The following is a 16,415-nucleotide window of genomic DNA, read 5'->3' on the forward strand; positions in this document are numbered from 1 at the left end:
TTTGATCACGCAACCTGACAACATCCACGCGAGAGCCCCCGACATGTGCGTGGATCCGCGCGGATATATGACGTCAGGATGGCGCAATTTGTTCTAAAAATAGAAAAATTGTCCCATATCATAGGTGCGCGCGAATCCCAAGACTTACGGTCTCCGTCCCCGATTATGACTCCTGATCTAGGTATATATACAGGTATACTTGATTGTATTGTTAAACTCCCTGAAGAAGTGTGCGCTAGTCACACGAAACGCGTAGGAGAAAATAAAAAAGTTTTACAACTCAAGTAGTTCGCAGACGTGCTGCTCACTGGTTTTACTTTAAAAATTTTTTTAAATGAACACCGCCGTACCATAGATAACCCTAACAACAAATCTAAACCTACTACAGCCGCCGAACATTTCCTGTCCTCTCCTAACCACACTGCTAACGACATGCAATTAATCTCCATCGAAAAAATCGTTTCTAACCGAGACTCTATCCGTAAGGCCGGGGAAGCTTTTTTAATTCAAAAAGACAGAGCAATTGATCCTAATGGTCTGAACATCCGCGAAGAAACATATTAATTGTTTCCATTTGTTTTCTTTTATTATGTTCTTTTATCATGTTATTTTATTTTACCGTATGCTTATCTTCAATTTACACCATCAATTACTTTTGCGTATTTCCGGTATTACGTAAATATCGGCTACATAAAAACACGCACCAATGTAAAATCTTCCATTGTACCTGAAGAAGGCTGGTTTGGCCAGCCGAAATATAGTACACCTTCAAAAAAATCATTCTACGTTGTGTCGGTTTTTGCTTTTGTATTCTTCCTCTCTTCGGGCTCGTCATGCAATCTTCCTCCCCCAAAGAGCGTCTGTGTAGGAAGCTACCCTTATATCGATACCACAAAAATATCGATTTCCCTAAAAAATAAATTTAACCAAACTAGCATCAATCTATCTCCAAGCACCAGTGTAGTTTTCACATCGATATGATTAATGGAGGGTAGGGAAGAACAAGGTCCAGTGGAACCCCAGTAATAGGACCATGAGCTTTTTCTATTTGTGTGAAAAAGTTGAGCAGAATTTTCGCCACATGAAACAGTACAATTTTTAAACAAATATTAGACGGACCGAGTATGTACGACTTGACAGCAACTGCGAAACTTTCCAATGAAAAGGGCTGTTCCATTTCATTTCCCATGGGAAACATCGCGTGTCTGCGTATCTCATCGAGAGGCATTGGAATCACGGAATGAATATTCCGGAGAAAACGATACAACACGAATATCACAGAAGCTAAGGTACTCCTTTTTGCCTCGACGAAAAAAAACAACTGGAATGATATGTTCCATTCAATTTCCTACCGGGACACCCACTTTTTCAATGCAAATGGAAAGCGCTTTATCATTTCGCCATAAAATTTTGGTCCTATTTAAGGCGTGGTCGGCATACATGAAGGTGCCTCTTTTCCCGAGACAAAACAAATTGGTCGTGATTATAATGACGAGATGGAGGGTCGTAAGGTAGCCGGGTTCCACCCTAGAAACGTTTCAAGCCGGGCAAACCAAGAGTCAGAAACCGATGCCACGTCTGCTACGACTAAACGTTTTTCTAGGAAAGGGACGTATGATATTGTGGCGGAAATCGAAGGAAAAACGTGGTTCCAGCCCAGATCGTCCACAAAAATGAACATTTTCTCTGAAAGAAAAAGAAAAGAAACTTCTTTGGGAGCGTGGGCTTCAGATGTTACCAGGTCCTGCACGCGACAGGTTTACATTTCAAACGTTACCAAACTCCGTATTATGTACAAAGAAATGTTAAACTTGTCTTTCTGCTAAGCCTTCTTATCGTTCAGCTACTTCCTCCTCATCCCACTTGATCCGACAAGCGGAAACGAAAAAGATTAATTCGGCAACAAATCTCTTTGTTTTTGCGTTTAAACACTCTTAAACCCGCTTCTTAGATAAGCCTCGCCTAGACGCTGGCGACAGAGGAATTGAAAACGAATGTCACATAAAAGGAAAGAAAATATTTGTAATTGGTAGCGCTGGTGAATACGACAAACACTAGTGTATTGGATTCTTAATTACAACTAACGTTTATGAACCAGATCGAATTGTCCGATTTTGTAACTGCCGAGAAAAAAGCTCGAAAAAGTAGTCAGGTGATCAAACTCTGAAATTAACTGTTAACTGTTGAATCTCTTTACGGTGGCCAATTCACATTATCAACCCAGCTGATAAAACCAAATTATCTTGTTAGAAGTATTGTTTGGTCCAGAAACCGACAGAACTGGAGACCTAAAACTTTTAAGAATTTAACACTGGCATGAATGAAACGACCGAAAATCAACAGCGGTGTTCAATACTTCACTTGTAGTCAGTGGCGATCAAGTCAGCTAGGATGTGTGAAGATAAAAAAACGTCCCTTGAGAACCCACCGAGACGGAAAGTCGTGGTTCCTTACATGATTGCATGCGGACAACAGCTCAATTTGTTGCGCTATTTTTGGAAATAAACAACGTTTCACGAGTTGCGTGAGACGTCAAAAACAATCCTGGCGAAAAAACGACGGCCAACATTGTTTTCAGGCGACAAGAAATTTAATACGGCGTTACTTAGTCGTTTCATTGTGTGCTTCAGCTTGCCCATCGTGTTTCAAACCAGTCAACAAAGAACTGGGCTTTCATCCCCAATTCGTCTTTCTCACGATTGTCCTAGCGTTCTGTCAAGCGTGGCTTCTTCAGCGAGCCACGATTTTTAAACCAAGATTGTCGAGTTATATTTTAAAACCTAAGAGCTGGGCCAGGCTGATTTTTTGTATGACAAACGATATTGGGGAAACATTACTTCCTCCGCCCCGCAACCAGCAAAATTGGACAGGATAACGGGATTAAAAGTAAACACATTTTTAAGCCCATAATAATTTGGAAAACGTGACCTTACTCGTCAGAATATTAGCAATCTTTTATCCTGTCACGTCCTTGTAATTGTGTTTTGATTTGCATGGCTGGGACTCTTCTAAAAACACCCAGAATTTGAAGTAGCCAAAATAATAAAATCCAAAGAAACTAAGGAGTCAAAATAATTTTATTTGCAATTTTACCCCACCAGTGATCACTAGTCTTGATTTTCCTCACCCCACTCCCCAGCAATCTGCTATTCAATTGCATTTTTTTTTCCTTTGTCTCGCGAACTGCATGGAGGACGTTTAAAAAAAGATGAGCAAGTCATAGCCAAGTGCCTTTAAAAAAACAAATTGAAGTTTTTACGTGGTGCGATTTCTCTACGCTGAACAATTTGATTGACATACGCGTCCGCTATCGCTTGTGAGCGGAAATAACGCGACGCTTCAGCTTACGCGGGAAAACGCTGGTTGTGACTTGCGTGATAAAACCATTCAGTGGATTATTATTGTGTACGATCGTGCTGGCTTCCCTGTCCATCTAGAAATTAACTTCTTTGGTTTACAGGACACAAGGTCTGTTTTCTCGTCGAGTTTTCTTTCATGTGCGAGGAGATAGTATCGGATGCTGTACTTGTGCAATACTTGAGCAATCTCGGAAGAAAAGAAATTTTGCAACGCCACGAAAACCGTGCGTAGTGAAATATGAAACCGTCTGATATTTCTGTGTACGCCCCTGAAATAGCTTTGATACTTTAACCTGCTGGATGTCGACACTTTTTTCATGAAGCACGAAAACAATAAGCCTGGAAAACTTCGATGTAGCTGACTTTCTACGCTGTCAAACTTCAAAATGGCTGGCAAAGTCGTCGATACGTGCCAGTATTGTCGTGGTGTGCTCGTGTTTACTCTTGCCGTGTTTCCATTCATCGGGTTTTGTGAAGGTAGGTTCTGCTCATGTACACAAAAACTCTTCCTGTGGCGCTGTTTACGGTTATTTCAGATCATGTATAAATATAATTGTATTAAAAGATGGCAGGGACCGTAGTGTATATTGAAGTCTTGCGGTAAAAATATCTGTCTCGTTCGGATCGCTTGAACCAACGAACTATTTCCTAAAACCAAAGCTATAGAGTTTAGCTCGTGTTTTGTTATTTAGTGTTTTTGCTGATATTTGTGAAGTGTTGAATCGTTATCGTAGCTCATGAAATGAACCATTTTGATTTACTATTGGCTTCACACTGTGCATTCTAGAAGTCCTTTAGTCACGAGAATATCGAGGTCAACTGCGTTTACAACGTCTGTAACAATCGACATTTTACGCTTCGAGTCCACGAGACGTGTTGTTTATTTTGATCGACCTATAACTGAAATTCACGCGACCCTAACGGAGAATATTTCGATATAATATTCAATGAGGGGATATACAGCACATGTTCAGCTACATGCGGCAGATAAACATTTTTCCTCTTACTGCAGTCAATGGAAAATTACATTATTTTAATATTCTAAAATTAGCCAACCATCTTTGCATAACAGAATATTCGGCGTGAAGTCGCCAAGATATAATGCGCTCGCAGAAACTTGAGAATAATCGCTTTATTCCTTCACGTAAAGTGCCATGTCTGATATTTATGGCTCAATTCTTGGCTATCCAGTAGTAAAATTGTTGCTAATAAGCCATATAAATTCAATTTATTTGTGTAAATGTGACTGGTGATTTTAAATGCCTGTTGTTTTTGTGGCTGTACGCGAACGTTTGAGCTAGCGTGCAACCATCTATAACAGACGGACCTACACAGCTCAGGACACATGCAAACACCAGTTCCGTGCTATAATATTCTAGCTTATTGTGAAATGTGAGTTGCATAATCAAACAAAGAGGATTCATAAAAGTTGACCTTCCGGCTTCACTACAAGTGTGTTAATGTTGCAGTGACCCAACAGAAGTCATGTCTTTATTTATTTATTTATTTATTTATTTATTTATTTTATTTTTTGGCTTTCTAGTTTGGTAAGGCCCATTTCTATCAGCAATTGCATCACATGTTGAGGTTCTTTCTGTCTTTATCTTTATTTACTTGTTTACAAATTTGCCAAGTGGCCTACAAGGCCTAACTACCTGACACTAGCTACAGTGGCTCATTCTAAGTTAAAACTTAACCCCCAAAGGAATTAAGAAACGATTAACACCCCGGGAGCCATGCTTATATGAGATCAATTCAGGGGCATTGAGGGCAGACAATTGTGTACGTCTGATATTATCTGTATCGAAGGTAATTATACAAACAAAAATAAAACTAAAAATTTTTTGGTCGATTTGGCATTGCACGAATTGGCAATTTTATGGGTTCTATATTTTGTTTTGTTCCAGAAAATTAATTATCCATACACTTCCCACAAAAGTTCTTGGTTTGAACAGATATCAGACCTGACCCCAAAATTTTTTTTTTCTTTTTTTAATTTTTTATTTATTCTTTTTAAATGCTACTTACACTGCTTACAATACAATATTAATGTAGTTACTTACACTACTTACAAAAAACTTATTACTTACGCCACTTATGATACTAACACTTACTCTATATAATACGCATACTCACGCTACTAACAATACTAATACTTACACTGCTTACAATACAACATAATTAGATTACCTGCCCTTCTTACATTTCTAGCATGGTAAGATCATACCAGTTTACTCCTGTCACTAATGTACATTCCGAGTTGCAAATTACAGAAAATATGCATGGTATATATATATGCGCCTTGTTTCTTTTCCTTTCATTTTTATTTTCGTTTTCAGGGGACTAGGGTCGAGTTGTCAAGAGATTACAAAAGAGGCAACAGAGGCTCCCACTTTTTTAAAACGATTGTAGTTGTATTTTTTTCCAAAACTAAATGACCCAAAAATTGATACCCTATTTTATGCCTCTAGAATCAGTGCATGTCTCTAATACATGACCTTGCTAACCAGGAATGCTGCCATTGCCATAAACGTAAGAAGGGTTTCTAATTTTCTGATTTTAAGGTGGCTCGGTAGGATAGTCATTTATCATGTTAACGTTGAGTGTATTAGTGTTGTAATTATTTTTGAAAGCTGGTTTTGCATTCGTCTTTACACCCAGTTTCTTTCACTCTTGTTAAATGTAATAAGCAATGATGAAAGAGTGCTTGAAAGTCATCCCTGTTCATTAAGATTATGGTTTTTAGTCTTGAATCAAAATGCTTTTATATGCCTTTGTGATTTTCTGGAATTTCCTAAAGTTGAAGAGTGAAATCTTCCAGTTTGTTGGTTAAATTGCTTTTTTGTGGCCTTGTTGAGCTCATAAAATTATATCAAAAAACACTCAGATGTTTTGACTTTTTTTCATATTGATTGCTGAGTTTTCTGAATCCTTTCAGATTCGCTACCATATCCTATCGGATTGTATCCACTTAATAGACTCTACAATACGGCAGATGCAAGTTGCTATGGTAACTTTGGTGGAATTCCGAAGGATGTCCAACTTGTTACAGGCCCTTTTGGAAAGGCAGATACTGCTTATGAGTTTACTGGTATTGGGACAAGTCACATCACTATCCCACAGAGTCCACACTTGGATGCTAAGAATTCTATCACGATTCTAGTTTGGATATTTCAAACTGGGCAAGCAGGTTCTATCATTCAATACTTGGATAATAACAATAAAGGAGGAGTAGGGCTTTATACATTGGATAGTAATTCTGTAAAGGTACAATTTCTGGAGCGCAGTGGAGAGTCTCTTTCCATTCTTCGCAACCATACAGTCAGTCTTCAAAATAAATGGCAATATGTTGGAACATCGTACAACTACAACACTGGTACTGCGACATTGTGGATAGATGGTATAGACGTTCAGCAAATGAATCTTGGCAAGGTGGAATTAAGTACAGACAAAGATATTCGTATAGGTAGTGGACAACGCAAAGGTGACAGTTTTGAAGGACGAATATCGTGTTTGCAAATCTACAACAAAGCGTTGACAAGGGATGAAGTTTCAGCTGTAAGAAACCGATGTTTCCAGGAGGATGGTCGTGGTGAGTATAATATTTTTTTTCAAAATATAAGTTTAAAGATATTTGATATGAAAAACACTTTTACATGTATATCTATTTATTAATAGCGAAAAATACTTAATATCCATATAAGGAGGCAGGCTCGTCATATTTACATGTATAAATTATGTGTTTTTTCAGAAAATATCATCAATACTTATAACTGTATCACAGAATTAAATAAGAAAGCTTTTTTGGTTCTAAACCCCACTCTACATGTACGGGAAATTCCAGTTTAACTTAACATACATGTACATAAATTATACTTTCCTTCAAAAACATTTGGTTTTTGATAGCCCTTTTCCTTGGAATTTCTACTGAAGCTCTTTGGGGTGGATAAATTGGATATTGTGTGCAATGTTCAATGAAAGTTGCATTCAATAGCCTAAGGCTAGTGGATTTTGCAGTTGGCATAGTGGATCAGAGTTTATCCATCACTTGCCCAGTGATACATGAAATTATAAATTACAGACTGAAGTATTGTTAAAGAGTAAGATTTTTTTAAATTTTCAATACATTATGTAATTGTGCTGGGAGAAACTTTTTTTGGCCTTAGAGAAGAAAAGAAAACATCCATAGGAGAGGAGTATGGAAATGTTTTGGAGCAGCAGATTTTTTAGAACCACACAATTTGTCATACAAATGTAAATGAAAAGCTTATAAAAATACACTGTAATATTACTGCTGTCATCCTTATGATTTTAATTGGCCCTATAGGAGATCCAACAGCTCCAGTGGACTGCAAGATGTCCTCTGCACCATGTAAGTGTTATTCTCAAAGTTATTAACCCTAGCTTGCTAAAAGTGTGATCTTACAAATTAAGCCAGAGATTTTTACAAGTGTCATGTATATATTATGTACATGTACTTTTTGTACTTGATCAAATTTATGTACAGTTGAACCTCCGGTTGCCACCACCTCTCCTTAGTGACCAGTTTTCCAAAATACCAAAAGTTTCCAATTCAAATCACTATATTTTGAACCTCTTGTAAATGACCACCTCTTTTAAGCAACCACAACCACCTTTAGCGATAAAATTTTGAAATGTTCTTTTGTTGTTAACCTCCCATAAGCGACCACTAGACAGATAAAAGAGGAAAAATTGGATAATAAGGTGTTGTACATAATATTATCGCATTCCTGGGTTGTACAAGAGACAGCAATTTATCAATGGGAAGTACCGGATTTTTTCTTAAGAAAAGAAAACAGTTAAAACATGGGTTAAGTCTCTGTGGTTAAAATTTTTCCTTGTTAGCATATTATGCTAACAAGGAAAAATTTTGACCCAATATGGTCTATGCGGTCGTAAGCAACCACCTCCTGTAGTCGACCACCTGGGCTTGACATTTTGGGTTGTCCCTTACAGGAGGTTTGACTCTATTAATAATTTGTCCAGATGCAAAAAACTTAAAAGCTAGTCAGAGCGCATTTCTAATTGCTGTATCCATAGTGATGACAATTACAGCTGTACTTCATGTGAGAGTTGACAAATAATGAAGTGCATTTACTTTCAGAAATATTTAATTAAGAAAGTACTGACAACGTTTTTGCACTTTTTGTTAACAGCTAGTTGTGGCGTTACCATGAATACCCTCTCTGGAACTTTCTATTCCCCGGGGTACCCTGCTGGTTATCCTCATGAAGCAAATTGTATCTGGGAAATAGATGTTCCTGACGGTTACTACATTACATTGCAGTTTAGGTGAGTCCTAGCTACCTAGTTATTGTAAATTATTCAGTAATTTTCTGAAGCTAACAAGTGTCATGGGCATACCACACAGCTAACCACAGAGTATCTTCCATATCTATAGCTGTAGTTTTAATCTTTTAGAAGCAGTAAAAGGCAACTGCTAGATAAAACTAATACAAGTGAAATATTAATGGCTTATTATACACGGTGGCCTCATGGTTATTGCACTTGTCTTCGGATTGAGTGGGCCAGGTTCAAGCCCTGACCGGGGACATTGTGTTGTGTTCTTGGGCAAGACACTTAACTCTCACAGTGCCTCTCTCCACCCAGATAAATGGGTACTGGCAAACTTAATGCTGGGGGTAACCCTGCCATGAACTAGCATCCCATCTAGGTAGGAGTAGAAATACTCCTAGTCACTTCATGCTACAGAAACTGGGATAAACACTGGCCTGATGGGCCACTTGGCTCGTATTCAGACTTTACCTTTACCTATTATACATGTACAACATACTGTTTAACATGCGTTCAGTAAACATCTTTATGTTATCATAAAGTCTGTGCCATGTTCTTATACATGTATGCAAGTTCATGTACAACAAAAAGAAAAATAATAAATACTGTATGATTGTAAAATTTATCCACAGTAAGTTTGATTTGGAAACAGCTTACAACAAGTATCCAGATTGCCCAGACTACATTGTCATCCAAGACGGTATCAACAGCTGGTCAGACACATTGAGGACTCTTTGTGGAGGTCAGGACGGCTGGGGAGAGGAAATTGTTTCTTCAGGAAATGGAATGAGGGTGGAGTTTGTGTCTAACAAGCTCACCTCAGCTCAAGGCTTCATTGCAACATACACTACAAGTCTTATAGATGATCAAGGTAAGATGCCCAGATTTTTCATTAAGGGCCGGGCACCAGATGAATTGACCAGCTCTGGAGATGATTTTGCAAACCCCTGGATGCATTTAGGAACTAATTTATGGTAAAAATATGTTTGTGGTGTGTATACTTCAGTCTGAGTCGGTATGCAAGTCCATAGCACTAGCATTAGAAGGACCTGCCCAAACAGTATGCTCTTTTCGTAATTTACTTTTGATACCAGCAATCTCAAATAGATAATTAGATATTAATTTAGCTTCACTTTCAGGTTGTGATAGGTCATTATTTTGAGGAATATCCCAGCTGAAATGTTTTTGTGTTTCTCACCAGAAAATTATGTAAAGCAAAATTTAATCTTCATCATTCTGACTTGGGAATGCAGTTGTAAAGGCTACCGGTATAATCAATGCTCCCTTTGCTTCCTAGTAGCAAAAGAGGAAGATGAAGATATGATGGATTTCAGTCGTCACTACACTGGAATTGTGATAGGTGTGGCATGCGCTGCAATTTTTGCCATCCTGTCAATCATCACATTCAGCCACACTCGAAGGAGATTGCAGGAACGACGTAATGGCAGCTTAACAAATAGCAACCGCAGACATGTTTCGTTTTCTGACAATGACATCTTTCAACAGAATGCACCACCCACTTATGATGATGGTAAGCTTCTATTTTTACTCCATTTCCTCTGAGTGAAAGTTTTAGAGCTTCATAAGACTACAATGTGCAAATAAGGCATTTACCCAGTATCTTGGATTATAGGTCTGCAATACATGCAAAGGGATATGTGTATGTACTACATAATTTAAATTAATAACTGTCAGTACTCTAGGTTAAAATGCATACTGACCATTGGTTTGATCATTATCAGTCATCACTGATAGTACAAACTGGCTGAAGAGAGTGTGCAATGATCCCCCAGCCATTTTGTTGCTAGGCTTCACTGTCACATACATGTACAGACATGCAGTTCTGTTTGATAGTTAAATATTTTGAATTGTACTTTGTTTTTAAACCTTGTTCCTTTTATGTATAGATTTTAATTCCATTCGTATAGTTTTTTTCAAATTTCTTTGTAAAGCAACATGAGAGCAGGAATGTCACTATATTGAATTTTTATAATTTTAAATAAAATAATTATTATTATTATTCCATAGGATGGAGTGACTAGGAGTATTTCTACTCCCCTTGGATGATATGTTCTAGTCAATTGCAGGGTTAGCCTGCCTCCTGCAGCATATTTGCTAGTACCCATATATTTTCCCTTGGTGGAGAACTCTAGGAAATATGAGCATTTATGTGTTTTGTTTCTATCACATTACAGTTATGCGCTATCCAGAACTTTACCCACCAACACCATGTCAAGGATCATTAGCCAATACTCCAGCAGTGACCCCTCGGCAGGGGTCCCCAGTTTCCACACCAACAGTAGCACGTCGTGCACTTGAAAGACATGGATCACCAATGCTTATTCCTAAAGTGGGATCCCCTATTGGAATGCCACTTTTTGGACCACACCGAGGGACATCCAGCCATTCCACACCACAAAGTACCCCTAGGGTTTCTATTCACAGAGGTATTTCTCCCTTGGCTAGGGCAGAGTTGACCCCACAGCACTCGCATAATGCAGATCATATATCTTCTGATGAACATGATGATGACAATGATGATGAGCTGCCACCATATCCGGGCATTATGGGGGACAATACAAATGGAGATTGCATGCCTCGTAATACGCATATTGATTCAGTTTTGGATCAAGTTAGAGAAACATTGGAACAGAGAAGGTTTGTTCCACGGCAAGAGTCGAATCATTCTTTAAGTGACAGTAATTCATCTGGTTCTAATCATCGTGATGCAGCTGTAAATATTCAGAGAGGCTCATTGACCTCGTCTAGTACTGTGGGCAATGCAGGGCCTGGCCAGGCAAGGGTTGAAGTAAACAGAAACTCAATTGTATCAATACCAAGTGTTGGTGACAGTGGTTATGTTAATCCATGGGTATCTCATAAGGCCGTCAGAGATGTCAGATCAGCAGGGACCTTAAGATCGGTGGAGTCCGATGTTTGACACCTTTACTGCAGTGGTCAAAGATGTAAGTTATTTTGGGCCTGTTATTTTGAATACTGGTAATGGATCACATCTGGAGGGACCCTGAAATCATATCTGAGGTCCGAGGCATGAGTAGCCTGCATGTACATGTTCATCTCCTTACTCTGTTGCAAAAGAAAATACCATGTAGGAGACGTCTGTAGGTAGTCTAAAGGCACAAGTTTATTTCGAGAAAGGACATCAGAAGCATACTGGAAAAACATTAAGGACATGAAAAGCAGGTCTAAGTTAACAAAATACAAGCACAAGTGGGTGATGCAGTGAGTAGCTTGGCCGACTGGGTCGCCCTAAAGCTTGAGGCTTCATTGCTTATAGATTGTGCTTTTTATTTTGTTCATTTTTCACTCACCCTACACTTGTAACAGTCACAGATGGGGACCTCCCAGGGGAGGAAACATGTTCCTTTGATCCTGTTTAATATTTTTCTAATGCCGCCTGTTAATAAATTTTCACCTTGTTCTATCAAATTTAAATCCATAAGAATATCCCTAATTTGTAATCCCTTGAAATAAACAAGCATGTTCAATTGTTCCCCAAATCCCTGAGAGGCCCTAAAAATAGATACTGTTCATAGATTAAAGCAAACAGAGAGTATCTCTTCCCACTGTTCGTGTATCCACATATCTCCTGCCTTAAAAGACCTTGCTAAATGCTGACTAAATTCAGGTTAAACCCAAGGGGTAAAACCTAAAATATGCTTCTCAGATGCACTGTTAACCTGTTCATTTACTGAACCTTGAAATGTTTATTGTTCATTATTATTATTTATTGTTGTGCACAAGATGTAATGTCAGCTTTCTTGAATAATATGAGGTGTAAATTGGTGCATCAAGAAAATATCTTAAGTTGAGTTTCTCTTTTTTTATTTACATGGCTGCCTTACAATGTATTGATTTTGTAAAGAGAAATTAACTGTGGATCACTCTTGAGAAATGAATGATTTCAGATGCAGTTTACAGATTGGCTCACAAAAACATTTTGTGGAAAACATAATTTTTATTCAGTTGCATACTGCGATAGTTATGCAACGCAAGCGCTTTTTAGGAAATTTGAAATGCAAGGCTGGCACTATGGAAATAGAATGCACTGGTTTTTTGGTCAATATAGTGACAAGTAGATCTTCAGGCCCAGAGCTAGAAATTAGCCATAGCTTCGTAGCAACCACTCACTTTCTCTAGCTCGGGCCCATAATCTAGTAAAGTCAAATGGACTAGACCAGCCAAGAGCCACGTCCCAAGATATTGGGTTGTATTTATTTCAATGTAAGCTTGAATGTAATATCTACACATCTAGTTCCTTGTAGTCCAGTTCTGGCTAAGATCTAGCCCTACTTCACGCAACGTCATGCTCTCGGGAGAAGGGATTACCCTGTCTCCCGGGAGTATAACACGGCGTGACAGAGAGAGATCCAGAATTCGACTAGTTTATTTGGGGCCTTAAGAAGAACCTTTTTTTTAGCAACTGTACAAATCGGAAATGAGGGAACCCAAACACTTTTTTATCTCCTAAATGGTACAACAAGCCTCCAAGCCAGTGGCATCTACAGATCAATTGAATGGCTTGGTGCAAGACTGACGTAAGTGACTTTTTCGGGTGAAAAATGATTTTTTTTGTTCAAAAGCGCCCGAATTTTTGCGTGTCGTCTTCAATTGAGTAGAAGAGCATAGCCCCGTATATTTTTTTAGTTGGTTTGCGCTTTGTCTTCGGAAAAAAAGAAAGAAACATTAGGACAACGGTGACTTCAAAACAATAATACAGGGCCGCAAAACGAAATGGATGAACATGGGCCTTAGAGAAAGATGAGCCTATAGCTTGACAGTTACAGTAAAGGTAACATAACCCCACGGCTAGCGTTAGACCTAAAAGCAAACCCTAACCCTTGGCCTAGGTTTAGCATTTAGTGTTAGGGTTACCGTTTTAGTGCTAGGGTTTAGGGTTAAGGCTAGGGCTAAGGCTAAGGCTAGGGCTAGGGCTAGGGTTAGGGCTAGGGCTAGGGCTAGGGCTAGGGCTAGGGCTAAGGCTAAGGCTAGGGCTAGGGCTAGGGCTAGAGCTAGGGCTAGGGCTATGGCTAGGGTTTAGGGTTAAGGCTAGGGCTAGGGCTAGGGCTAGGGCTAGGGCTAGGGCTTAGGGTTAGGGTTAGAGTCTCTAAACACTTTGTGGTAGGGGTGTTCTATTTTGGTGCTAGCCTAGGGAAAATAATAAAACAAGAAAACGCTTCATTTCATAAAGACAGCATGCATGATCGGGAATCTAAATAAAGTCAACGACCAGTGTCTATTAGCGGTGGTTACCTATCTTCTGAGAGTGAAACGTTTTGCCATCAGTGAAAGCATGAAACTCGTTTAGAACAAAAAAGAGTTCGGTTTGCATTCTTTCGAAAAAAAAAAGTGAAAATCACTAGCGAAATGCGACATTTCATAGGTGCTACTGCGATGATGTAAAACGTTTTGAAATCCAATGTGCTATAACAGCGATGCTTGCCATTACTTTGACTGCGTGACGAACAACAAATACCTTATAAAACATATTTCGTGAAATGTTGCCACAAGGAATTAACGCTTGACATTCGAAGAGAGACGATTTTTCCGAATTACAGTACTTGAACGGCTGAGTCAATCTGAAATTGCTCCGTCTCTGCGATAATTAAATACCCTGTATATTTGTGAAAACACTGAACTGAATCTAAGCGGGAAAACCGAAACAAACGGAAAATATATAGCAAAAGGAATGGCATTTTTAAAGACAAAAGACTTACACTGTTGTCTCTTTCTCTCGCCATCTTCTAACCTCACAAACGAATCATTCCATTGGGATTCCATGATAATAAAGGCAAGCGATCGAAAGCCGCTAGTCCATAATATGATTGGCGTTTGTTTGCCCCAGTTCCCAAAAGGTCAACTGTCACACTGTAACACAACAATGGTCAACAATCGCGACTTTGGATCAATCATTTCTCTTACATGAAAACATTGGCCATTTATTCCTGGAAAGAATCGGGGCTTAGGGCTATTTTTGTCTAAATGAAGTAATACATTACTTTTCTCAGTGAAAAAAATCTTTTCCGTCGATTCTGTTTCAATTAATATTCCGTTGGCTGAGCGAAATGTAAGTTTGTCACGTTTTCCATTGCCGACTGAGATCGACTGACAAGACCTATCGAGATGCATTAAAGATTATTATGGGATATCCCTGAGCAACTTCAACACGGCAAGGCCTACGGGCCGACTAAACAGATTTTTTTAGAGTCTAAAAGCACTTCTTTATTTCCAAACGTTCTGCACAGCAACATTTGGCAAATGGGCCACTTCTCGCCATCGACTCATTTTTTAGCATGAGAAGTGCTTTCAAACTCCTCGCCTGGCTTCAGTGTGCCTTCGACCGCTTAGCGATCTTGGAACAGCAACACATCTCGCTTCTTTGAGATATGCTAGTGACTTACGGGTTTCCGGACTTAATGAAGTCCTTTCACCGCCAGGCGGGCGCAAATATGAGTCAAATAAGCGGACTTCATGCAACAGGTGAGGTTTCAACTTGTCTGATCGAAAGCTTGACGTTGTCTTGCGCGCCAAAATAATGCAAACACAAGCTTACGTCACAACGTAGTTGAAGAAATTCATTTCCAGATCCCGTCTTTGAGCGAGTAAACTTTCCACTTTGTTTTGTACATCAGGCGAAAAAAAACAAGGAATACAAACACAGGGCAATGTTTTCCTATTACGTTGGAGACCACATGCAAAAATTTGGGCGCTTTTGAACGAAAAAATCATTTTTCACCCGAAAAAGTCACTTACGTCAGTCTTGCACTAAGCCATTCAATTATTCCCCTTCCCCCCCCCCCCGCCCCCCGGATAAAATACTTGTATTTGGAGCTTGTATTTCAAAGAGCTGGTTCGTCCCCATTTCTCTCAATACTCTTGATACATTTTAGTTATTTTGAGAGGACTCTAGACGCTTTAGGTTAAAGGAGGGTTTTTAAGAGGCACTTTATCATTTATTTGCCATTTTATTTTTTTATCAGTGGAAAGCCACTTCCTTATCTTACTTGAATTTATGTAAGATCGAGAATATAAATATTCGCTGGATTTACGACGATATTCCAAAGGAAATAATATATAACAGATGTAATAAAGTAAATATTTATACATTCTGCAGTTGGTTATTTTTCCTCCAGTCACTGTGATCTGTACTTGTCGTAGTTGTTTTAGTCACAGGATTTCCTTAAGGCTCAACTTTACTCCACAAAGAGATTCAGTTCCATAAATTGTGAGTCTGTCCCTGCGTCTAAATCTTGACTGACACTCAATTTTGAACTTGTGTATTGAACCCATGGTTCTTAAGAAGAACCTTTATGTGTAGCAACTGTACAAATCGGAAATCGGAAATGAGGGAACACTCCAATTCTTCGCTGAAACGCGGCATTGAATTTTCCGAATACAAAGAGGAGAGAAGGAGCTATTATTCGTAGCCTCTGCCAGGCGTTCACTTAGTTGCGGTGCAGCACGAAAAAACGACGGAGAGTAATAAAGGAGAGAGAGGCTTGGTGCGAGGAGCTTCCCCCTCTCGCGCCGCGCTGCTCCCCTGTTTTGTTTTGTTTTTAGTTTTGTTTGTTTGTTTGTTTGTTTGTTTGTCTTTTAGCGCCAATTTTTGCGCTACACCCCAACTAATTGAAGGTTTGGAAGAGACTTTATTATTCTAGTAAAGGTATTTATTTACCTTAATTTCCAAAGGAGCCCCCATTGCCCCTGCAGCATTTTGAC

At 39.0% G+C, this 16,415-nt stretch overlaps 1 protein-coding gene across 2 annotated transcripts; it reads left to right on the plus strand.

The window, feature by feature from the left end:
* Positions 1-3,226: 3,226 nt before the first annotated feature.
* LOC110047033 (uncharacterized) lies at positions 3,227-13,431 on the plus strand. 2 transcript variants are annotated; one of them, XM_020752758.2, is made up of 7 exons: positions 3,227-3,836; positions 6,298-6,951; positions 7,687-7,731; positions 8,537-8,672; positions 9,308-9,546; positions 9,973-10,206; positions 10,871-13,431. In XM_020752758.2, exons 1-7 carry the CDS (start codon positions 3,746-3,748, stop codon positions 11,614-11,616), a joined length of 2,145 nt encoding a protein of 714 aa, XP_020608417.2. In that variant the 5' UTR covers positions 3,227-3,745; the 3' UTR covers positions 11,617-13,431. The 2 variants fall into 2 exon arrangements, with proteins under 2 accessions (XP_020608417.2, XP_020608418.2); XM_020752759.2 differs by having other exon boundaries at positions 9,976-10,206.
* The last annotated feature ends 2,984 nt before the right edge of the window (positions 13,432-16,415 follow it).

This window comes from Orbicella faveolata, unplaced genomic scaffold (assembly GCF_042242905.1).
Source record: "Orbicella faveolata isolate gen_17 unplaced genomic scaffold, um_ofav_v1 contig_1, whole genome shotgun sequence".
In the NCBI taxonomy this organism is placed as follows: Eukaryota; Metazoa; Cnidaria; class Anthozoa; order Scleractinia; family Merulinidae; genus Orbicella; species Orbicella faveolata.